Genomic DNA, 25,642 nt, shown 5'->3' on the forward strand with positions numbered 1-25,642 from the left:
ACCTCTTTCAGTTGGAGTACCGCAAGGCTCAGTCTTGGGTCCTCTGCTTTTCTCTATCTATACCTCATCTCTTGGTAAACTAATCAGCTCTTTTGGATTTCGGTATCATCTGTACGCAGATGATACTCAAATCTACCTATCCTCCCCTGACTTGTCCCTATCTGTACTGGACCGTGTCACTGAATGCCTTTCTGCCATTTCATCCTGGATGACATCTCGCCACCTCAAACTTAATATTTCAAAGACAGAGTTAATTATATTTCCACCAGCCAATAGTAGGTACCAACCTGACATCTCTATCACTGTTGAAAACTCTACTATCTACCCTACCCCACAAGCTCGCTGCCTAGGTGTCATCCTTGACTCTGATCTGTCCTTTGTTTCCCACATTCAATCTGTCTCAAGATCATGTTACATGCATCTAAAAAACATATCCAAAATACGACCATACCTTACACAAGACACTGCTAAAACTCTAATCCACGCTCTCGTAATCTCCCGCATTGATTATTGCAATAGTCTCCTAACTGATCTTCCCAAAACGAGACTTTCACCACTACAATCCATTCTGAATGCAGCGGCGAGGCTAATCTTCCTCGCTAGACGTTCATCGTCTGCAGATCCACTCGGTCAGTCCCTCCATTGGTTACCTGTACTCTACCGCATTCAATATAAAATACTTTTACTCACACACAAGGCCATTAACCAAACTACACCAACGTACATCACTTTGCTTATCTCAAAATATCTCCCAACCCGACCTCTTCGCTCTTCATAAGACCTGCGTCTCTCATCCACACTCATTACTTGCTCCCACTCACGATTGCAAGACTTTCATCGGGCTGCACCCACTCTGTGGAATTCCTTACCACGCACAATAAGACTCTCCTCCAGTCTCCAAACCTTCAAGCGTTCCCTGAAAACTCACCTCTTTAGGCAAGTGCATGAAATTCCAGAACCGCCCACATAACTTTCATAAACCTTCCTATCAAATTGCATCCACTCTGTACAGTCCACATATATCCTCACATGTCTTCTCATTCTTAACTTCCCGTTCCTCTTGAACCCGGTTCATCATTGCTGTGTGACCATATCATACAGCCCACCAAGAACCTTTGCAATCTGGCGGACAACTATTCAATAGATAGCACCTTTCCTTGTGTATACATGCCTATTTCCCTATAGATTGTAAGCTTGCGAGCAGGACCTTCCTACCTCTGACTGTTTATCACCCAGTTTGTTATACCATTGTTATTTCCAATTGTAAAGCGCAACGGAATTTGCTGCGCTATATAAGAAACTGTTAATAAATAATAAATAAGTGTCCTGAGGCACCCCAGGGTGCCACGGCACACAGTTTGAGAGCCACTGGCTTAGAGGTATCTGCTCAACTGAATCTCATGAGAAAGGGCATTGAACAGCCACTTACGTTAGGTGTCTATTTATAAATAATCTTTGTTTTGTCCCAAAACTAATATTCCTTATCGCCTCATATGGTGGTTATTTTTTACGAATCAATAGTTTTTATTGAAAAGATAAACATTTTTATGGGGTACAGAACGAAGAAAAAAGGGGGGGTGTTACATCAACACAGTGTAAGGGTCGGTATGGTAGGGATGTAGAAGAAAGAGGGAGGGGGGGGGGGGAGAATAGGGGTCCAGACTAGAATTGGAGGAGTGTTACATCGGAGCCTTGTATACATAATACATCAGAGAACAGAGAAGTTGGGACATATAGAAAAACTATACATTGCAGTAAGGTAGTAGTGGCCTAATCCTGTTGAGCAGAAGTTATAGGTACGCTTTAGAAGATGGTATTGGGGGGAGACCTAGTAGGGGTCGACTCTTAACAGGGAGGGGAAGGTGTAACTGCCTAGGTAATGGGGGGTGTGATGATAGGTGTTGTATTTTAGATCCCGAATGGACTAAGTGGGGGTGAGGTGGATTTATGAAGATATTGAGACCCTTCAATCGAGGAAATAAAGGTTTGCCACGCGAGCCAGCGCGTTTTGAGGGAAGAGAAGTTGGGGGAGGAGGAAGCTGAATCTGTCTCCATATGGAAATGGTGGTTTATCTTATGTATAACTCTTAGCAGGGTAGGGGGAGTGGATTGTTTCCACATTTGGGCTAGGTTTGCTCGAGCGGCTATCAGGATGTGGCCCAGGACATATCTGGCAGGTGGCGTTATTGAAGCGGGGACGACTTGTAATAATGCTAGAGTTGGGTCTGGAGCTAGGTGGGTGGACAGAACTTTGTTTATTAGCTCAAATACATCTAACCAGTATTTAGTGATCTTTGGGCACATCCAGAATATGTGGAAGACATGTCCTACCGAGCCGCATAGTCTCCAGCATTTATTACTGTGAGAGGGCCAGAATTTATGTATTCGGTCCGGGGTTTGGTATAGTCTGTTCACTAGTTTAATATGCATTTCAGTGTGGTTTAGGCACTGGGACATGGAGTGCGAGGTTAAAAAGACTTGACGCCAGTCGTTTGGAGATAGGGTTTTTCCCAGGTCCTGTTCCCATTTCTTTTGGGCGTTTGACTTGGAAGGAGAGGTAGGGGTAATCCGAAGTTTATACCAGTATGTGATGTCGCCTTTGGAATCTGGTAAGGAGAGACGAGAAAAGAGAGTATGTGAGGATGTGTGGAGCGTTGCGTAGGTAGGAGGAATCGTCTTCCACCAGTGTGCTACTTGCACATAGTGGAAGAGTTCTGTAGCTGGAAGAGAGTAATGTGACTGGAGAGTAGAAAAAGATTTTAGAGAAAGTCCATCGAGGAGGTCTCCTAGGGATAATACTCCTGCGCGTCTCCATTTGGATAGGTTGAGATGTGGAATCATCGATGCTAATGCGGTGATGGATATCTGGGAAATATGGGAAATGGGCGATGTTAGGGAGGTCGATAGGGAGTCCCAGGTTTGTAGAGCAGCTTGCGTGGAGGGAAGGAGGGACGGTTGCGTAGGTCGGAGCGATTTTGGGATACGGAAAAGGTCAGCTAGGGGGATTGGGTTTGATCGAATTTGCTCCAGCTCCATCCAACCAGTGTGCAATTGGGTTGAGAAATAGTATTTAATGGGGGCTAGGAGGGAGGCTTCTTGGTATAGAAGAATATTAATTAAGACCCCCAAACGCTCTTGGCAAGGTCATTCTTGAAAGAGCCATTGAGGGTGGTTTTGCCGACCAGATATACTTAGTCATGATAGAGGAACAGGTTTGGATGGCTTTCTTTGGGAAGGGGTATGGTATAGTTCGGAAGAGATACATTAGTTTAGGGAGTAGGGACATTTTAAATGCCGCCATTCGTCCTAGCCAAGAGACCTCATAGGATGACCAGGCTTTCGTAAGTGCTTCTAATGACTTCATCAAGGGGGTTAAGTTGGCAGAGAAGGCGTCTGTAGTGGAGATAGGGATGTTGATACCCAGGTATTTAATTGTATGAGTTCGCCAGTTATATGGAAAGGTAGCTTGGAGTGCTGGGGTGGAGTGAGATAAATTGAAGGGGAGGGCGTCCGTTTTAGTAGTGTTTAGTTTATAGTAAGAAGCGAGGCTGAAGGCTTCTAGGACAGAGTGTAAGACTGGAAGCGTTGTAGTGGGGTTGGAGATAAATAGGAGGACATCGTCTGCGAAGAGGCTCAGTTTATGGAGGGATGAACCGAACTGAATCGCCGGAATGTTGGGATTGTCTCTTATTTTAGCTGCTAGGGGTTCAATTGATAGGACGAAGATCAGGGGGGATAGGGGACAGCCTTGCCTGGTGCCATTTGTAATAGGGAAAGGGTCGGATAGGAAGCCTCCATTGAACACCCGGGCCGTGGGGAAGCTGTATAACGCTAAAATAGAGGAAAGGATACGATCCCTAAATCCGAATCTAAGGAGGGTTTGGCGCATGTATGTCCAGTTTAATCTGTCAAAAGCCTTCTCTGCGTCTAACGAAAGCAAGAGAAGGCCCTGGTCTTCATATAGGGAGTCTATCAGGTTGAAGACCCGACGTGTGTTGTCAGACGCTTGTCTCCCAGGGACGAAGCCAGTCTGATCCGGGTGGATCAGTGAGGGTAGGAATTTGTTAATGCGTGTTGCAATCATTTTGGCGTATAGTTTGATGTCGCAGTTTAGTAGCGCTATTGGTCGGTAGTTGTGTACGTGGGCGGGGTCTTTGCCGGGCTTAGGAATAGTAACAATACGCGCTTCTAAGAGTTCTGGGGGAAGGGAGCCTCGATCTGAGAATGTATTGTATAGCGAGGTCAGGAGGGGAGAAAGGACGTCATGGAAAGTAGTATAGAAGTCAGAGACAAAGCCGTCTGGGCCGGGGGCTTTATTCCTGGGTGTGGATTTAATAGTTGTAGAGATTTCATCCGCCGACCAAGGGGCATTCAGAGAAGAGAGCTGGTCCTGCGTAAGAGTAGGGAGGGAAAGGTCATCTAGGAAGGACGAAATAGACGGAGGGGAGGGTTGTGGGGTGGACGGGTCAGTTGCTAAGTTGTATAATTTGGCGTAATAGCTTGCAAATTGGTTCGTTATATCTTTTGGGTTCAAGATCTTTTGTTTGGTGGGAGAATAAATACATTTAATTCTATTTCTGGCTTGCTGAACGCGGAGTTTGCGCGCAAGCATTTTGCCAGTTTTATTTCCTAGCAGGTAAAACTTGTGGCGCATTCTATTCAAGGCCGCTTGGGTGCGTGCGAGGAGTAGCTTTTGTAGTTGTCCTCGGACATTAGAGATCTCAGTTTTTAAGTGTTTTGGAGGGATGGGCCCTATTCTTAGTCTCAAGGTCTAACAGGTCAGCCTCCAGAGTCTTCTGCTTTTGAAGGGCTTGTTTTTTGAGAGTGGCGCCGGCCTGAATGGCGGCTCCACGGGTGACGGCTTTAAAAGCACACCAGTGATTGATAGGAGAGGTATCTTGGGGAGAATTAGTGGTTAAATAGGAGTCAATAGAGTCAGAGATTATTTTTTTAGACAAAGGGTTATTTAGTAGGTAGGGATAAAGGCGCCATTGTCGGGGAGGGTTGTAGTTGCCCTGAAGGTTCCATTTCCAGAGAACTGGGGCGTGGTCCGACCATGTGATTGGTAAGATATCTACGTTATTAGTTCTCTGGAGAGACCATTTATCACATAAAATCAGGTCTATTCTGGAGTAGGAGTTATGGACAAGGGAGTGAAATGTGTATTCTCGACCTGAGGGGAATTGTGTCCTCCAGACATCGTATAAATCGAATTCTGCAAGCAGGTTGCGGAAGGCTAGGGAGGGGCCAGAGATAGTGGTTGGAACAGGCTGGGGGAATTGGCGGGACTTGTCCAATTTAGGGTCTAGAACAAGGTTAAAGTCCCCCAAAACTACCAAAGATCCCCTTAGAGCATTCCGTATAGTGAGGAATAATTTTCGCAAAAAGGGGACCTGGTTAGAGTTAGGAGCGTATAGGGATACCAGGGTAACCGGTTTGTCATTGAGGAGGCCAGTTATGATAATATATCGGCCATTTTTGTCTGAAAGTTGAGAGTGTAGGGAAAAGGAGACATTTTTGTTAAAAAGGATGGCTACTCCGTTTCTTTTGGATGGGCCATTAGCATAGTACCCCACTGGGAAATGGCTGTCTTTAAAGAGGGGGGGATTAACAGAAGAGAAGTGGGTTTCTTTTAAAGCTACGACATCAGCTTTTTGCTGGTGGAAGAAGGAGAGGGCCAGCCTACGTTTGTTGGGAGAGTTCAGTCCCTTGACATTGAGAGATATAAGGTTCAACATTGGAAGTCTATATTAGACATGAGAAAGAGGGGTCTATGGAGATCTATTGGAGCGTATCTGCTCCGAGTGCTAATAGGCACTGGTAGCCAGGGATATGATTCAAGTCTGGAGCTTGAGGAGAAGGGGAGCATGCGGGAAGTGTATGGGTCGGGTTTAAAACAGGAGAGGAAGAGATAAACAACGAAAAGAAAAGGTCCGGTATATTGGACCTGCATGACTACTGCAGGGGAAGGGAAAAAAAAATTCTGGGGAATGCAGTAGTGCAGAAAAAGGTGAAGGCGGGCTGGATTAACCTGCGCCGCCACTCCAAAACAACTTCTGAGAAAGTAACCTTAGGGCATAGGCATCTATTGAAGGCTTCTCTAATTAGGAAACATATGCACCCTAGGGCATAGGCAGGTAATTAGTACGTGTCAGTAAATAACTGGGCAAAGTGTCGCCCCTTAAGATATAACAACAGTTGAACAACATGTGAGGGAGTAACCCCGTAACTTATAGACCTGGAAAACAAACTTATAATAAGGCACAACATTGCATTTGTAGAAAAGAGCATAATAAGGATATTTTCAACTCCCCACACTAGGGGGGGAGGAGGTCTACAGCCTCCGTGACTCGGAGGTTTTGGTGCATGGATTCCGAAAAGACCCAGCTCGGCAGTCCAGTGATTCAGGTGTTCGTCCAATCATGGCTGACGTTAGCAGCACGAGACGATGAAGACGGCTTCGAGATGGAAATGTCCCAGTCCATCAATAATTTCACACCTGCATCTAGGGAGGAAATTATGTAGGTCGAGTCTTCATACGAGACTATCAGTTTAACTGGGAATCCCCAGCGGTAGTGGATGTCGTGGGATCTCAAAGCAAGGGTGATAGGGGTGAAAGCACGTCTCTTTGCTATGGTAGCGGCAGAGAAATCTTGGAACAACTGAAGTCCCCCCAGAGTGTCTGAATTTTTGGATTCTCTAGCGGCCCTCATAATGCGTTCCTTAACTGGGAAGAAATGGACTCGAAGGAGGGTGTCTTTAGGGAGGTCGGATGAGACAGTTCGGGGTCTGGGGAGGCGGTGAATGCGGTCAATCAGGAGTTCAGAGGGATCCGCCTTTGGGAGGAGTTTCTTGAATAGGACAGTGGCGTAGGCTTCCAGTTCAGAGTTGGTGACTGAGTCTGGGATGCCTCGAATTTTGATGTTGTTCCGCCTTGATCTGTCCTCCATATCTGCCAATTTGGATTTGAATTGATCTAGATCTTGTTGTTGGCGATCGTGAGATGAGAGTAGGTCGTTGTGGGAGGTAACCAATTCCTCCATCTTGCGTTCCAAATGATCCGTCCTATCTCCCAGAGATATCAGCTCAGTTTTTACCTCACGGATGGCAGAGGTCAGATCTTTAGAGAGTTCAGACTTGAAGGCGGAAAGTATCTGGCAGAGGGATCTCACGGTTAGGGGGGCATCCGACTCGCAGTCTACTCCCGAAACTGAGAGAGCTGTGGACAGGACACTAGATCCCAAGGGGTCCAGTGTGGCGGAGGGGGAAGGAGCATTTTGTAGCGGGGAGATTTGGAGAGATTTTCGCGAGGGGTAGGCGACTTTCGGGGGAATTGTCTCCTTTATTTTTTGTAGGAGCCATTTCTCGTCAGTAGCAGCGCACTTAGAGTATACTCGGAGAGACGTGCTTCAGGGGAGGGTCCAATCGGCTGGTAATAGTGAAACAGGGGTGCTCAGTCACATTGATGGATATTACGTGTTATTTAGACAAGCATGAGTGGCGACAGACAGGTTAGAGAGCGCTCACATTGTGGAGGTCACTGAGGTCATAAAGCCGGAGGATGTGATTGCAGGAACAGATCTGAGCTGGGCGGGATGACAATCAGGCCTGTTAATCCAGAGGAGTAAGGGATCTGGTTTTGTCCCGAGGGTGGTGCGGCAAGGGTAGTGGGAGTGCTTCTGGTCTCCGATCTCGTGGTGTCTGGGGTGGTCTGAGTGTTGGGTGCGGGGTATGATAATCGCCGCACGCAGCCGCTAGAGCTATTCCGCCGGCCTTTCTCTGGAGTAGGTGCTGGCTTCAGGAGATATGAGAACAGGCAGGGTTATAGAGATATAAGTATAGTGGCTGAGTTGACTATACCAGTATTCGCCACAAGAGGGAGCCTTAGTTACAGCCAGCACCAGTCAGGGAGTGAGATGGGTGCTGTGCCAGTCCCAAGATGGCCGCCGCTTATCAGTGAGAGTTAGGCCCACCGGAGGACTCCCGGTCGTCGATCTCCGCCAGCGGGGGAAGAGATCTTGCTAGATCTTGCTAGCAGTGTTGTGTGAGACGGGGGAGGAAGGGCAGGCGCCTGGAGAGGCCGGGAATCGGCCAGGTAAAGTCTAAAGGCCGGGCGGCGCCAACCGCAAGATGGCCGCCGGCTGCCAGCCAGACACTTCTCGGCCCTTACCTCCCGCCGATCGTCCGGTCCCTGGTCTCCTGCGAGGATCAGCGCCCGGTGGGTGAGTCCCCCAGTGCCAGGGAGAGCCTTTCAGGTGGGTGGGAGAGTCTGCAGGGTCGCCGAACCGGGTCCCAGGAAACGCCGGCGCAGCTCCAAAATCGAGGCCCCGGCTTCTGGGGCGGAGGTAGGCCGCAATCCGCAGGGGGCAACGCAGGGCCCCCCCGATTCCGCAGCTTCTTCCTCCAGGTGCTGGGTGTAGTGGTGGGGCTTAGGGGACTAGTCCCTTGTCGGTGGGCCTCCAAATCTGGTCTAAAAGTGGGTTTTAATACAGTGCCAGCCGGAGCTCAGCAGAGACCCGACCTTCCTCTATGCTAGCCAGGCCACGCCCCCATATGGTGGTAATTTTAATGTTTCAGGGCTATTTATCATGGAGGTCATGCCAGGACATCTGCTCCCATAAACACCAGTTCCAGTGAATTCCGCATATGATGCCTTCACTGTTAAACATAGTGTTAACATGACACTGCTAGGTCGGGCATGCGCACTAATGCAGTCAGAGGAAGTAGTGGGGACTTCTAAAAGAGCATCGTTTGTAGATGGTTTTTGTTATTGAGGACAAACTTCAAAGAATGTTCCCAAACTGATTAAATGGCTCAATCACAGTATCCCTATACATTGTATGAGAAATGTAGTGGGCTCCGATGCGGGCTTTTACGCAGGAGATGTCTACGAGAGCTCTGGTTTTAGAACCTTGATATATATTCAAGTTACTTCAGTTGGAGAAAATGATTTTTGGGCTGAAAAGGTATCTACCCATCTGTCTACCCATCTATATCATATCCCCCTCAGCTTAGGGATCTGGCTGGTGAGGGTCAGTATTGGGCCCATTGTTGTTCCACTATTTAGAGAGGGCATTGATTTTGTTTTTAACACCGCACAAACTGATGAAAAAAGGGCTCTATTTATGAAAAAGCATTGGTAATAATTATTTGTTTGCTTCGCCTGTTTATAGTAGTAAAAAAAAAATCCCTAATGGCTGCAAATAACACAAAAAATAATAAAAATCTTGCAGAGACAGCTGAGTGATGAATTAGCTGCCCCAAAATAAATCTTAAGAGTTAACTTAACACTTCCCCATGGTCTCTGAAACTTTGTGCATTCATAAGCCGGCTTGCACATTTACAATGGAACTTACATTTTCTGATTTTGGTTCTCACTTCCACTAAATAGAAAAAAAAAGCAATTGTTAAAAATAGATGAAAAAAATGCTAAAAATATTTTAATCAATAAATAAAATACTTTATTCAAATATTTGTTTTAATCAAAGAAGAAATATTACATACATTGTTATATTCCAGTAAGGAGCAGTGGTTAAACTTGTACGCTGCGCCCGGAGGCAGAGTTGCTCGCACTCCGAGGTGAACCATTCCATCCTATGAGTGTAATATATTTTACATAACATATTGGTATTTATTAACACCTACACAATAATTACTTATGGATTATGTATGCCTCCGATTTGTGAGCATACAACTTTCAGTAACTTTCAGCACGTATGTAAAAAACTACAATCAATGTGTGTACATATACCTATCTATACGTATAATTAATAACACAGTAAGGGTTGTGTCTGTACATAGCAATTTTTATTGTGTGTTTATATATACTTCTAGGGACTGTTTATGAACTATGGAGACGCAAATTTTTTTCAGAATTTTTGTCTGTTTGTTCGCGCCGGCATCACGCAAAAACGACTGGATTCATTTGGATGGCGTTTTCACTATTCTAATAGCTTAGTGACCTAAAAAGAAACTGAAGTGTTTATGATCTCGATGTGACATCAGGGAGAGGAGCAATACAAGAAAAATAAGACGATTGACACTCTGCGCACTAACAGTTGGTGTTCCGATCATGCTTCTGCGTAATTTGACTCCGCCCCAGTTATGCAACAGAACCCAAATGAAAGTGGCTGCTCTGCAGAGGAACCTAATTTAGGAAGAGTTTAACGGGATGTGGTGCAGATGAAACTGTTTACAGTTACACTACGTGTTTATATACCCCTTATCCCCAATATTTTTCCTTTTCAATTCAAGCACCTGCAGTTTCCTGTGAGTCTGTTTCACTATGATGATCAATAAGTCGCAGGGGCAAATGCTCAGGGCTGCAGGCGTAGAACTCAGGACCAGCTGCTTCTCCCATGTGGCTTGCTCAAGAGTTAGTAGCCCTAAGTATCTTTTTTTGTGTTAATCCCTGAAGGAAGAACTGCAAATATTGTTTACAAATACATTTTGTGATGAATGTGTACAATATAAAATATACATCACAATATTAAATGCACTACTGTCTTTTGTAAAATGAGTTCAACTGAGCAATAACCGACATCCACGTGAGCAAAGACATGGGCAAACGCTAGTATGTATGTATATAATCTGTATATGTAATTAAATATCATTAATGTGATCGTGAAAATATTTTATAAACAGTATGGGCTACAAGCTTGAAGAAATAGTCCTTTTGCTAATCTATGACATATAATGGTATATTCTGCTGAGCGGAATCACATCATTACTGTAGAATTAGAAGGAAATGCAAGTCCTCTGAGAAACTGTGTAACTCTGTATACAAGGTGTAATTTTACACTTTAATGATAATTGAACGAAGTTTGTCTAATATAGTTCTGTATTATTAAAATATAATTTAATGTTCTGTGAAATTGCTAAATTTAATTTATGGTGACATAATTAAGAAAGCGTCAATTAACACCAATTGTAGGATGGATCTCTTTCACTACATATCAAATTAATTTAAAGAAGAAAAGTAATATGACTATTTTACACTCTGGACATGATTTAGGAGAGTCTAATTTAAATTAATTGTGAGCATTATCAAATCACATTCCTGTCGCCAATTCCCATTTGTGTTTGGGTATTGAGTGCCACCTGTGGGTTTGTTAAAGTCCCAGATCTGCTTAATCAGTATAAGAATGTTTTATTATCTTGTCTTTATCTCCAATCTGAGTTACTGGCTTTTATTGTGCTTTGCAGATTTCTTTTCTTTGCTTGGTTGAAGCAGAATGTTAAAATATCTTTCCCCGTTTCGTTATACATCAATTTCCACAACAGGACTTTCTTCTTAATCGACCATTGTAAATCGGGGAAATATATTCTGACATTGGGGTCAATTCTATTCAGCGACAGTTGAATAGAGCCGGGAGTTTGCTCCCGACGCTATTCAATTCAGCTCCAGTTAAGTCGGCGATGGCCTGTTCTCGCCGACTTAACAGGTAGTTTTGTCGGGAGAACAGGCATTCTCCGACTTAACTACCCGCGGCGATGCTGATTCCCGACAGAATCAGCCTCGCGGCAGCACTTTTGTCGGGTTTCTTCTCTCATCCCCCAGGGATAAGAGAAGAATTCCCGACAATTGAGGGTCAGTCGTCGCTGTATTAAATAGCCGGCGCTATTCAACTGTCGCTGAATAGAGTTGACCCCATACAGTCTCCAAAATACCACAGATGTACAAAGCCTTGGTGAGAGATAAAGTACCAGCCAATCAGCTCCTAACTGCCATGTTACAGGTTGTGTTTGAAAAATGACAATTGGGAGCCGATTGGTTGGTACTTTCTCTCTCCAAGGCTTGATTCACCTTCCCCCTCCCCATAGCTGGTAATATACTGTAGGTTTAATTCTGTACAGATCATGTCAGTTGTGTTATTGTAGGGGGATGTAGTCAAAATGTTGACAATGACCATTGTTAAAATGTGTATGCCTAGTAGCTCGTCGGCAAAATCATTGGGGTCCTTCGGGAGCATGACGTACTACCAAATTTACAAGTAACCAAATCTGTTTTATCTAGTAACATGTGTGTTCAAGCTGGACACAACTCTGGACACACAGAAGGAGCCCTGCTCATCTATCCCTTTAATAGGATTAAGTGAGCCAGGGCAGTCAGACTTAATCCCCTGCTGTAATGACTTAATCCCCTGCTGTATTTTTCTCTCTATTGTATTGCACCTGAGAACAGATGAAAGGCTTATGCTAATATGCCTTGGTGCACCTAGGTGCAGCAGAGAAGGCTAGATTAGCGAGGCTCCATCTGTATGTTAATCAGGTTAAATGGTCTGATCTTAAGGTGTGTGTGGTCATCTTTAGTATACTGTAAGCACTCAAAATAAATTCTAATGTCTTTTTAAAAATGACAGTAGCTGATTGTTTGATACTTTGAGCCAGTTGTACTAAGCCTTGGGGGGGGGGGGGGGGAGAGAGAGAAAGTGAAGTGAGATAAACTACCAACCAATCGGCTCCTAACTTTCACTTTTCAAACACAGCCTGGAACATGACACAATAAACAAGAAAAAGCGCTAGGAAACTGGATGAGAAATTTCTGACAATTTTAATATAAAATAAGAATTACTGTTGCAACAGATAGGTAAAAAATTCATTAGAATCAATTAAAAAATAGGGCCTAATATAGCACTGCAAGATTTTTAGAAAGTCCCATATGCTGTATATGGTGTATATAATTAGCTGGTACTCAAATGGAACAGTACATCCCAAAAGCTTGTTTGCCACAGTCCAGGAACAATATTGCGAATGGAAAGAAGATTACTGCAATTAGTGACCTTACGTAGCTAGGTTCAAGACGCTGCAGCAGCTGGACTCTGACCATACATCCCCATACAAACGCCTAGAAGTCGGATAAAGGAACTTTTCACATCAGCGATTTGGATAACTGCATCATTGGACCGGAGCAAAAATAACTGGACCAAGCAGCGTCTTGAACCTAGCTACGTAAGGTCACTAATTGCAGTAATCTTCTTTCCATTCGCAATATTGTTCCTGGACTGTGGCAAACAAGCTTTTGGGATGTACTGTTCCATTTGAGTACCAGCTAATTATATACACCATATACAGCATGTGGGACTTTCTAAAAATCTTGCAGTGCTATATTAGGCCCTATTTTTTAATTGATTCTAATGAATTTTTTACCTATCTGTTGCAACAGTAATTCTTATTTTATATTAAAATTGTCAGAAATTTCTCATCCAGTTTCCTAGCGCTTTTTCTTGTTTATTGTTACAGTTTTAGGGTCTAACTAACCCTGTTATATTAGCTGCTCTAAGAAAGACCACTCACTACGAGCGCCAAAGGTTTTACTTGTTAATTCCATTCCTCCACAGCCTGGAACATGATGGCTGGCTGGTACTTTATCTCTCTCCACTTGAGCACTCTCCAAAGCTTTGTCCTCCAGAGTTTGTTACACAGAGAACTGCAGAAGTGCAGTGCAAATACGTTAACGTTCTGTCAGAGGTGTCACCAGGTCTGGCGACACCCGGTGTGCACTTTGTATCCCCCCCCCCCCCCTTCCCAAGCGTGCCCAAACAGGAGGACGTGTCTTTGTGGTGAACTTCGATTATACTGCTCCAGGGTCATGCCCCCCACTGGAAATTAGTGCCTGATCTGTCTGTTCCTTCTCTGTGACAGGAGCCGAGTGCAACAGGAGGGTGAAACCAGGGTGCGGCCTGCACCCACCTAGTGATGCCACTGAGTGATTTTGGCTATTTTAGTCGCAAATTACTAGTTATAGGTAGCAGAAAGAGTAAATTACTTTGCACCTTGGTAAAACCGTGCTGCACTGCATGTTGGGGAGAAGTAATGTGTAGAGAGGTTGAGAATGGCAGTGTAACAATAAAGCTGTCCACCATTTGCGGACTACATGCAGATGCAGCCAGTACTTACCCCACATGCAAAACCAATAAATATGTTGCCCCCCTTTCAGTCCAGCATGATTTATCCCAGGTAAAATGTCCAATCTGTTATTTCTGTACCTCTGTTCCTGATTTTGTCCCAGCTCACTATGCTCCTTACATCAAGTTGTTTGATTCCTCTTTCCTCCACCTGGATTTTTTATATTTACTTTCTCCTTATGCCAGCCCTGAACCTTGCTACAGTAGTTACTATTTTGCTTCTTAGCCGCCTGCCCTGACCATTTGCACGTTTCACCATGTTCTTAGCCGCCTGCCCTGACCATTTGCACGTTTCACCATGTTCTTAGCCGCCTGCCCTGACCATTTGCACGTTTCACCATGTTCTTAGCTGCCTGCCCTGACCATTTGCACGTTTCACCATGTTTTTAGCCGCCTCCCCTGACCATTTGCACGTTTCACCATGTTCTTAGCCACCTGTCTCTGAACTCTGCTCAGTTTCTGAATATCCTATGTGCTTTAATTTTGTATCCGTGTGCACACACCTACCTATCACATTCTATTTGGCCGTGTGTGGAGTTGTTTTACTCCTCACTCATCTCCTACATATATTGACTGCCCCAGCTTACTGTAAACTTGTTCTAGCCATATTAAGTCCTTGCTGCCATCAGGGTACCGGTGACCACGTTGTGCGGTACAGTATGGGAGAGGGGGCTGCTACAGATAACTAGAAGCTCATGCTGTAGATTTACACAAACACTTGGGAGCAGTCATCTGGGCTACTGGAATTGACATGTCTCCGTTTTAAGCAACAGCCCTATTTTGCTTCCCCCTAATGCCTGCAACTTCTCAATCAAGCTGCGGGGTACAGAGCACTGCGACCGTGGCCTCTGAAACATTGCGACACATACACACTGCTGCCTCAGCTCATGCACAGTGCCCAAAACTATCAGTCAATTCCGACCGAATCGGGACTGCGTCTTGAGCTGAATCAGGCCCTCTGCTACTGTTTGTTGAACAGACAATTTTTATTTTTTTTCTACTATAGCTATACCTAGGTTCCTATTTATTAATGTCTTCCTGTGGTCATCTGTTTTCATAGGATTAGAGTAAGATTTAGGTTTCTGGGACTGCTTATTATGAGGGTACTGGAGCAGATATTGGCAATTCTATGTGACAGCTGCTCTGTTCCCGATGGCTTAAGCAGTCCTCTTGGAAACTGAGACAAAGTTCAAGTTACCAAGCTGCGAAAGCTTCAACCTGATAGCGACCGCCATCTTTGGGTAGTCTTAGTCACTGTAGCCTATACTGTAGGTAACATTTTTAAAATTTTTACAGAAGAATCCAAAATATGGTAATTAGGCAACCCCCGCAGTAAAGTGATAACATTGGCTACGGTATCATCACTGTACTATTTACCCTTCGCCAAGACAGGCCCTTATCAGTCCCTCACCTAGCAAGAAAATCTTCATAAATTACCCCACACTTTCTTTTCTTATGCCATGATCTGCAACGCTAAGAAATTATACTTATCAGCAAGGATGATAAATCTGTTTATGGTGTATATGAATATACAGTGTATGTGCGTGTGTGTGTGTGTATATATGTATATATGTGTGTGTGTGTGTGTGTGTGTATGTATGTATATATATATATATATATATATATATATATATATATATATATACACACACACACACACACACACACACACACACACACATATATATACATATATACACACACACACACACACACAAATACGGAATATTTCGAAATACGGACTTTTTTGAGTGAGACTGAGATAGTGAAACCTTTGTTTTTTGATGGCTCAATGTACACAAACTTTGTTTAATACTCAAAGTTATTAAAAATATTGTATTAAATGACCTTCAGGCTGTGTGTATAAGGTGTATGTGAAACATAAATGAATTGTGTGAATGTACACACACTTTGTATAATGCATAAAGTTATAAAAAATATTGGCTAAAATTACCTTCAGGCTGTGTGTATGAGGTGTATATCAAACATAAATGCATTCTGTGCTTAGATTTAGGTCCCATCACCATAATATCTCATTATGGTATGCAATTATTCCAAAATACGGAAAAATCCGATATCCAAAATTCCTCTGGTCCCAAGCATTTTGGATAAGGGATACTCAACCTGTATATACACATTTGTGGCTTGCAAAAGTATTAAACCCCCTGAAAACTGGGTGTATTGGTCACTAGGAGTGTAGTACCTCTTACTTGCATAAGGGGCTGCTTATTTGTTGACTAGGACCCACATGGTAACATAGCCGGTCTAATCTACTGTGCAACCTAGGGTATTGCTGAGGGACTCTGCAAATTGATTGTCTGACTCCACTGTTTGCAGGAAAGGCCACCGCAGGGTATTAATGTCTGCCAATCATTATAGGAGTGAAGGTGGCCACCGTTTCATACTGCAAGTCATGGAAGTTTATGAACAATAATTGTCTGCCCTTGGCAACTATAAGGCACCTAATCCAACACTTTCAGTAAATTGATCCCCCATTTTGAGGCATCAAGCAAACAGAGGTTACTATGCAGCAATAAGTACGATTTCATTTTTTTATTGCCGTTTATTGTGGAAATAGTTTATGGCAATGACCATTTTTTTTTATCAGTAAAATCTGAGTGGTACGCAACTACCATGGCACACTTATATTGTTAGGTATCACCAAAGATGGCGCTGAGAGCAGGTGATTCAGTGTGAGGCTGAAAAGGCACAAAGAGGGTGTGTGACCACACGTAGAGACTGCCCTGTGGAGACAGAGGCCCTCATTCTGAGTTGATCGCTCACTAGCTACTTTTAGCAGCCGTACAAACGCATAGTAGCCACCCATGGGGGAGTGTTTTTTCGCTTTGCAAGTGTGCGGACGTCTTTGCAGCGGAGCTCTGCAAAAACATTTTGTGCAGTTTCAGAGTAGGTCTGGACTTACTCAGTCCTTGCGATCACTTCAGTCTTTTTGGACCCGGAATTGATGTCAGACACCCGCCCTGCAAACTCCTGGACACGCCTGCGTTTTCCCAAACACTCCCAGAAAACGGTCAGTTTACACCCACAAACACCCTCTTCCTGTCAATCTCCTTGCGACCGGCCGTGCAAATGGAATCGTCGTAGAAGCCATCGCTGGGTAACGAACCACTGTGTACTCGTACGACGCACCTGCACATTGCGGTGCATGCACAGATTAGCCCCGTTCTGCCATGATCGCTGCGCTGCGAAAAAACATAGCGAGCGATCAACTCTGAATGACCCCCTTAGCCCATGTGGGGCTGGAGCAGTCACTGTCTAGGTGGGGCTGCAGACGGAGCTATGTGTGAGTGGAGGCTACTGAGGGTCAGGAGGCCAGTCCAGACCTGCATGTGGCAGGGTGGACTACCAAGCTCTGCCAATGAACTGTACTGTGTGTTATCGTTGCTCAGCCAAGCCAGGTCAAGAGACAGTGCACTGCAGGTGGGGCAGATGTAACATGTGCAGAGAGAGTTAGATTTGGGTGGGTTATTTTGTTTCTGTGCAGGGTAAATACTGGCTGCTTTATTTTTACACTGCAATTTAGATTGCAGATTGAACACACCCCACCCAAATCTAACTCTCTCTGCACATGTTACATCTGCCCCCCCCTGCAGTGCACATGGTTTTGCCCAATTGCTAAAAAATTTCCTGCTGCAATCAACTTGGAATTACCCCCAGTGTACATACCTGCAGGGAGGACTACAAGAGACTGTGTAATACAGTAGTTGCCGAGCCAAGCCAGGCTGGAGCCTATGATTTACCTGCAAGGAGCAGGCGAGACTTTCTGTTGCAGACTAGCTGCCCATATAGAAAGGGACAAGAAGTAAGATAGTGCGTGGCTGCCAGGCTGCTTGAAAATGGAGCTTCACTGCATTCAACATAAATGCAGGCCTGGTGATCCGTGTATACACATCCATTTGGAATCTGAGCATATGATATATGTGGGTCCAGTATAACTCTCGTATTGGTCACCAGTGAGAGCGTTTTCTCATTTTCGTAGGGCATTTGTGGATGCCATTTTAAATAAAATTGGGACGTTTAAAAGAGCACACGTTCCTGCTAATGAGTGGAAGTACTAGAGTGTGAAAGTCCTCAGCAGAGGGACTGATGTCTCAATCATCTTTTAAGTAAAATTGAGGGTTCATTTCAGGTGTCCTGATTCCAATCAACCATCAAAGATCCTTGGTACTTCCAACTGGTTCATATCTCCAGTCCTGAAGCGAATTCCGTATTGTATATACTAGCGCACTTGGATATTTGTATATATGTGATTTGTGTGGGTTCCTACTGACAGGGGTTCTGTACGAAGTGCTGCTTTAATATAGTGCAAAGAAGGAGTAGTTTTGTGTGTGTGTGTGTATATGTATATGTGTGTGTGTGTATATGTATATATATATATATATATATATATATATATATATATATATATATATATATGTCACAGTGAACAGAGGCGGCACTCTCAGGACTTGTAGTGGTAGTATACATGAAGAAAAAACAGCTACACCATAGCTCTGTAGATTAACGTTTCGATTTATAGCAAAACCGTCATCAGAATCATATGATTCTGATGACGGTTTTGCTATAAATCGAAACGTTAATCTACAGAGCTATGGTGTAGCTGTTTTTTCTTCATGTATACTACCACTACAAGTCCTGAGAGTGCCGCCTCTGTTCACTGTGACTATTTGGACCCGTGCTAGGGTCTATGCGTGGAAGGCACCTGGGCACATTTTTTGTTTTAGCTGAGTGCCAGTGTATACGGATAGTATATATGTATGTATATATGTGTATATATATATATATATATATATATATATATAATATATATATATATATATAGTCAGGATGCCGCCGGCCGGAATCCCGGCGGTCGAAATACCGACGCCGGAATCCCGACCGCCACAATCCCGATATATCCTCCCTCCGTGGGTGTCCACGACACCCATAGAGGGAGAATATAATAGTGTGCCCGCAGCGTGGCGAGCGAAGCGAGCCCGCAAGGGGCTGCGTTCCGCTCGCCACCCCTGTCTGGATTCCGGCGTCTGTATTTCAACCCCTGGGATTCCGGACGGCGGCATTTAGTACTGATCCCTATGTATGTATGTATGTATGTATGTATGTGTAATATATATATATATAGATAGATATATATATATATATATATATATATATATATATATATATATATATATATATATATATATATGAGATATAGATATATTATCCAATTATAACCCTCTGTAATAAGTGATTAGTATTCTAATATACAGTTGGCGTTATTTATATTGATATTACTGTTATTGAAAATCTGTGTGAAATTCATGTCATTTTGTGATTCTTTCACATATAATAATTTAAATTTGCCTTTTTTTCTTTGTGTTTCCCTTATCTTGGTTCTATAGAACATTCACATAAAATCGTTGGCTGATGACGTGGTAAGGTGACGGGTAACCCCGTGCATGCTCCTCCTACTAAACCATTCCACCAATGACACGACAGCATGTGCATGATTTAATGCCTACCTCCTGGGGGGTGATTACTGTGTACATAATCCGCGCCATGCATTGGGCTTCTAATGCTTTGTGCTTTTGGGATGTTTATCATAATAAGTCTATAAGAAAATCCGGTGCTCCTAATCTGAAATAATTGCCCATAACTGCATGCAATGATTTCCCTGCTTAAATCGAAAATATTAATCTTTTATCTCCATCATTTTGTGTTTTATAAATAGTCTTTATTTTTTATTTTATTTCTTTTGCTCATATGATGTAGAATTGTGTGTATAACTTTGATGTTCGTATTCAAGCCTTTAAGTGCACAATTTAATTTGCGGATAAAGCTCTTACATTGTTTATGATACAAATATAGTTGCTTTAATATTCTGCAGTTAATAAATGTATGTCTGTGCAATTTTAATGACGTTTTATACATCCGTAGTACAAAATCGTACCCTTCATCTTTCCTGGTGTTTTTGTTTTTTGTGTACAGTCCTGATTTTTGGGGACTCTGCCACCACTTTTGTTTTTCACTTTCTTGTCCCGGCTCATAGGAAATTGAGAGATTATATATTGTCATTCACTACGGTTTCATTATATTAACATCCGACCGACTCTCCTTCTCTGTAATCATCCTGGGAGACATTTAAAAAGGGTATTGAAAGCAAGTGGCGTAGTGATTGGCTGTGAGACACAGTCCCCAATTGTGCCCCCCCATCGATCATACCCCTCCCCCACCATACTCGCACGTCTCGCAGCCCCGCGGCTTTCACAAGTAGCAGTGCATCCATGTCTCAAGCTTCTTTAAATAATGGATAGGCTACATTTCAATGGAAATGGTTTTAGCTCACAAAATGGCTGCCTCGTGTAGATGGAAGGGCTACTTTAACCCTATCAATGCCATGGATGTAGCGTTTACGTCAGGCCTAAGGGGGTCTATTTACTAAGCCTTGGAGAGAGATAAAGTGCATGGAGATAAAGGGGCAGATTTATTAAGCCTGTTGAAGTGATCAAGTGGAAGGTGATAAAGTACCAGCCAATCAGCTCCTAACTGTCATGTCACAGGCTGTGTTAGAAAAATGACAGGAGCTGATTGGCTGGTACTTTATCTCCGTACATGTTATCTTTCTCCAAGGCTTAGTAAATAGACCCCTTTGCTTCTGAACGTGAAGCTATAACCACTTAACTTTAATCATGTAAAATACATTAAATAAAGAGCCAAATATATAATCTGCCATGACAATAAAGCCAAATTTATTTTAACCGAAAATAATAATAATGAAGAGGGGATGGGAAGGCATGGTGACAACCAGTTAGAAACAGCACTAACCGTAAACAGCCAATCCCCCCAACATATATTGGTGATCCACCTTCCCTTTTAAAGCCGCTTACGGTGCACCGGTCTGGTAGAACATTGCCTACCTACATTCCCATCCAGGGCCCAGGACCGTATTATACAGTAGGCTAACTAGGCTGAAGCCTAGGTGCGACACAGGGACTAGGAACCGGTCAATTTTTTATTTAGCGGAGTCACGGTTACCCGCGTCCTAGGGCTCCAATGGTTACAGACACTAGGGGATGGGGAGACAGCAGAGCAATATCCCAGTAGCACTGTTTCAAAAGAGAAAAGAAATGGAACGATTGCGCAGCAAGAAAAGCGGTCAGCTGACTTTGGGGTTTATTCATGAAGCAGCGAAAAGAGTAGAGAAGTGAGCTAGGAGAGAAGTTGCCCATGGCAACCAATCGGTAACCTTTATCAAGTGCATTCTATGAAATTATATGTAGCAGTTGATTGGTTGCCATGGACAACTTCTCCACTGGCTGACTAATCTACTCTGCACTGCTTCATTGAATAGATGTGAATATTACCAAAATAAACAAAATAAAATTTCTGCAGCAGGGTACATTGGTTTCCACAGGGAAACATCGGGGTGTAGAGATGGATCTTGATTCAGGCACCAACAGGTTAAAGCTTTAGGCTGTCCCAGGATGCATTGGGGTCTCCTCTATAACCCCGCCTCCAGGCACTGTGAGCTCAGTTTTCGAGTTGGTGCCTGCAGAGCAGGTCACTTAACAGGGGGGCTGCACTGGGCAGCCCTGAAAAAGCTTTCGAAGAAGACTTCAAAGGGCCGCAGCACTTGAATATCAGAGTGACATTCTGCGCTGCGGCTCCGTCACCTCCCAAGCAGCATCGCATACTCCTGCGGCTCAGTTCCCGGGTACTTGCGGCGGAGACGCTCAGGCATTGGGCACACGGTCGCAGACGCTCTTCTGGTTCGCGTGGCTGCTATGGGGAGGAGGTAAGAGGGTCCCCCAGATGGGACCCGCTATTAAATAGCGTTCCGGTCGCAGTCTAGGGAGACGGACTGCGACGCTGGTGTGGATCCCACTATATCTGCCGGACCATAGGGAGTACAGGTCGGGTGTACTAACACCCAGTTTAATAAGACTCTATAGTACCAGGCGGTGAGGACCAGCATAGGGGAGCCGGCGCTTGACCTGTAGCCCCTCCCCGGGCCCAGGGCGCCATCACTGAGTAGATTTTCTCGCCCTGGAGCTGTCGTCCACTCTCCCTCAATCCCTGACTGAAATGCTGGGTGCCATCTTAGAGCATAGCTGCGGCTGGTCTCCCTTGTAAAGTTGCCTGTATACAGCGCTGTAACTTTACAAACGCTTAAGTATTCTACATGTCTATATACAGACAGCGTCACTTAAGAAGTGTACCTGTTACAGAATATTTTGTACGAGTATTCTGATATATACCTCTGGTCTAGGACCGCGCTGTGTTACATATGTCTATATAGTATTGTATACTAGTCCAGTGCAGTTTTATTGTCCTACTAATAATTATCTGCATTGTCACTGTGACTGTGTGTGCCTATATCTGTTGTGTGGATTTCACTTTCAGTGTTTCCCAAATATATCTATCACTATATGCTGTACCCTAAGGGACTAGTTGCGTAAGGGTCATTTATATAGTGCGTCACAGTATTTACCTACTAAGTGTATTCTACTGTGTACTCAGTCACATAATACCGGATTTATTCGCAGGTGTTCTGTACTGGGTACTCAGTCACATACTACATAATTTATTTGCAGGTATTGTACTCTGTCTGGCTTTATCGTACTCGTACGCTCTGTTGTTTCATTTACTGAAATGTCTAACAAGAAGGGCAGTAAGTCCGGGGACGCTCCTGCATCATGCAGAGCATGCACCAAGGATTTACTTGAGGGGGAAGTTTTACATGATGATCTGAGTACTGTGTGCCATACTTCTCCCAGTCAGTCCGCAGCTCCTGCAACCAATCAAGAGCCACCCTGGGCTACGTTCTCAACCCTGTTGGGTACTGTGGTAGACCGTCTTACGTCTACTATGGGACCACCTGTGCCAATACAGCTGCAAATTGTCCCTGTGGTTAATTCGCCTTTGGGCGGATAATTTGTCTAACCAGTTGCAGCAATTAACTCAATCTTTGGTTAGACACAAATCTGCTATAGGTCACACTCATGCCCCTGGGTCATCTAAGCGGGCTGCTTCCTCCTCACAATCCACGTATCTCTCAGACGTTTCTTCTGAAGAGGATGGGGAGCAGACTATCCTGTCAGTCACTGATCCAGATGCTTCTGACGTGGAAACTTCTTTACAGGTTGATGTCCCTGAACTGGTTGCTGCTATTAGGCAGATCCTACAAATCTCTGATGATGATGAGGATTCCACTACGGCATAGGTCTGCAAACTCTGTTTTCATGACCCCACACAGTGCATGTTTTGCAGGTCTCCTCACAGAATCACAAGTGAAATAATTAACTCCCACCTGCAGACCTTTTAAAATGTGTCTGTGAGTAATTAATACACCTGTGCACCTGCTGGGTTACCTGCAAAACATGCACTGTGTGGGGTCCTGAGGACAGAGTTTGCAGACCTATGCACTACGGTGTCTAAGAAACCTGACAAATTCAAACGTCAGAAGGTATCTAAAGCTCTACTACCACATTCTGACCATTTAGTGGACATATGACAACAACCCTGGTCTGATCCAGGGAAGAAGTTCCCCCTGCCTAAACAGGCCTTAGCTCGATATCCTCTCCCTGCAGAGTTATGTAACAAGTGGGGAAAATTCACCACCTGTGGATTACCATGTCACCTGTCTCGTGGTGTCATCTACTCTGCCTGTCACCACTGTCACTTCACTTGAGGAACCGACAGATAAACGTGTGGAGGGATGCCTGAAATCTATTTACTCCCTTACAGGTGCTGTACATAGACCTACGATTGCAGCCTCCTGGGCTGCAATAGGTATTGAAGCATGGGTTCAGGCACTGAAGGAAGAGCTACCCGAGGAATTATCTGACAAGGCCAGACAATACCGGTCTCACATTACCACCGCCGCCTATTACATTCACGAGGCATCCTCTGAGGCGGATGTGTTGGCAGCTAAGGCGTCGAATACGTCTGTCCTGGCTCGCCGTATTCTGTGGTTGAGGTCATGGAAGGTGGGCTGGACTCCAAAAAGACCTTGGAGGTACTTCCTTTTAAAGGGAACATCTTGTTTGGAGAGGACCTAAATAAAATTGTGTCTGATTTAGCGGCTGCTAAAACATAATTTCTCCCAAACTCTACTCCCTCTACACAGAGGGCAAAAGGTACCACTTTTCGTTCCTTTTGGTTTTGGTAACATGAGACAGTCTCGTGTTATCAAAACCACAAAGCCCAAGGCAAAGCAGTCCTGGGTGGCCCATCAGCCTGCTTCTAAACCAGACAAGCCTGCTGCAGGACAGGGTGGGCCTCCCCCTGGGGGACCCCAGGGTGGGAGGCTGACTTTTACAGTTCACCCAGGTCTGGTTGAAGACCAATTCAGACGCATGGGTGCGGGAAATTGTCTCTCATGAGTACGCAGTCTCCTTCAAAAGATGTTCCCCTCGCCAGTTTTGCACCACGGTTATCCCTTCGGATCCCTTAAAAGCGCAAGCTCTACAAATGGTTGCGAGTTCCCTCCTAGATACAGGAGTGGTAGTGCCGGTACCTCTGTCCCAGAGAGGCAGAGGATACTACACGACCCTGTATCTAGTGTCGAAACCCAACGGGTCTTACTGGCCTGTACTCAACCTCAAATCATTGAACAATTTTGTGAGTGTGTCCAAGTTCTGTATGGAAACTCTGTGCTGAATTGTACTGGCTATGGAACCCAGAGACTATATGGTATCCCTGGACATATAGGATGCATACCTGCATATACCTCTTGCCATGTCGCATCAGCAATATCTGCGGTTTGCTATTGGCAACACCCACTATCCGTTCCAGGCTCTGGCATTTGGACTGGCTACGGCCCCTCGGATCTTCACCAAGGTTATGGCCGTGATCTCCGTTGCCAGGGAGTCAGGATCGCGGTGATCCAGGCACCAAGAGGTTAAAGCTTTAGGTTCGCCAGGATGCATTGGGGCCTCCTCTATAACCCCACCTCCAGGCGCTGTGAGCTCAGTTTTGTTAACCAGTCCAATGGGGTATGGGTCGTTGGGTCAACTCAACTTAGGTCGACAGTCATTAGGTCGACCACTGAAGGTCGACATGAGCATTAGGTCGACATGTACTAGGTCGACAGATGAAAAGGTTGACATGAGTTTTTGTACTTTTTTTTTTTTTGGTGTCGTTATCTCCGTAAAGTGACTGGTAACCCCAATTAGTTCACCGTGTCCCCTCTCATGGCTCGAGATGTCCTTCTCTGTCATCTACAACTGAGGTTAAACTTCCTACAAGCACACGGGTGGCTCATCAATTGGAAGAAGTCCTCGCTGGTCCCAGCTCAGAGCATGGTGCACCTAGGTGCACTCCTGGACACACAGTCAATGTCTGTTTTTGTCTCCAGAGAAGGACCTGAAGCTTCAGGACAGGATAAGATACTTTCTTTGTCACCCCAGAGTGTCGATACACTTTGCGATGCAGGTACTTGGCCTGATGGTGTCGGCATTCGACATGGTGGAGTACACTCCATTTCATTCCCGCCCTCCTACAGAGGTTAATCCTTTCCATATGGGATGGCCTACCTCATCGGATCAGGTCTCACATGATCACATTGACTCCGGAGGTTCGTCTGTCGCTGACCTGGTGGCTTCAGGACCAGCGATTAAGCAGGGGTCGTCCCTTCTGGATCCCTGACTGGGTCCTGCTGACTACGGACGCCAGTCTGAGGGGATGGGGTGCGGTGTTGTAGCAACACTCTTTTCAGGGTCGGTGGACCA

General features: G+C 44.7%; 1 protein-coding gene across 8 annotated transcripts in view; it reads left to right on the plus strand.

The window, feature by feature from the left end:
* The window catches only part of DIAPH2 (diaphanous related formin 2), a 1,435,719-nt gene that overhangs the window by 107,372 nt on the left and 1,302,705 nt on the right, over window positions 1-25,642 (plus strand). For 6 of the 8 annotated variants that reach the window (XM_063938356.1, XM_063938358.1, XM_063938360.1 and 3 more), the window contains exon 2: window positions 19,313-19,345. The exons of the other annotated variants lie outside the window; for them this stretch is intronic. In XM_063938356.1, coding sequence (XP_063794426.1) covers window positions 19,313-19,345 — 33 coding nt within the window. The remainder of the gene's footprint in view (window positions 1-19,312; window positions 19,346-25,642) is intronic. 8 annotated transcript variants of the gene reach the window in all.

This window comes from Pseudophryne corroboree, chromosome 8 (assembly GCF_028390025.1).
Source record: "Pseudophryne corroboree isolate aPseCor3 chromosome 8, aPseCor3.hap2, whole genome shotgun sequence".
In the NCBI taxonomy this organism is placed as follows: domain Eukaryota; kingdom Metazoa; phylum Chordata; class Amphibia; order Anura; family Myobatrachidae; genus Pseudophryne; species Pseudophryne corroboree.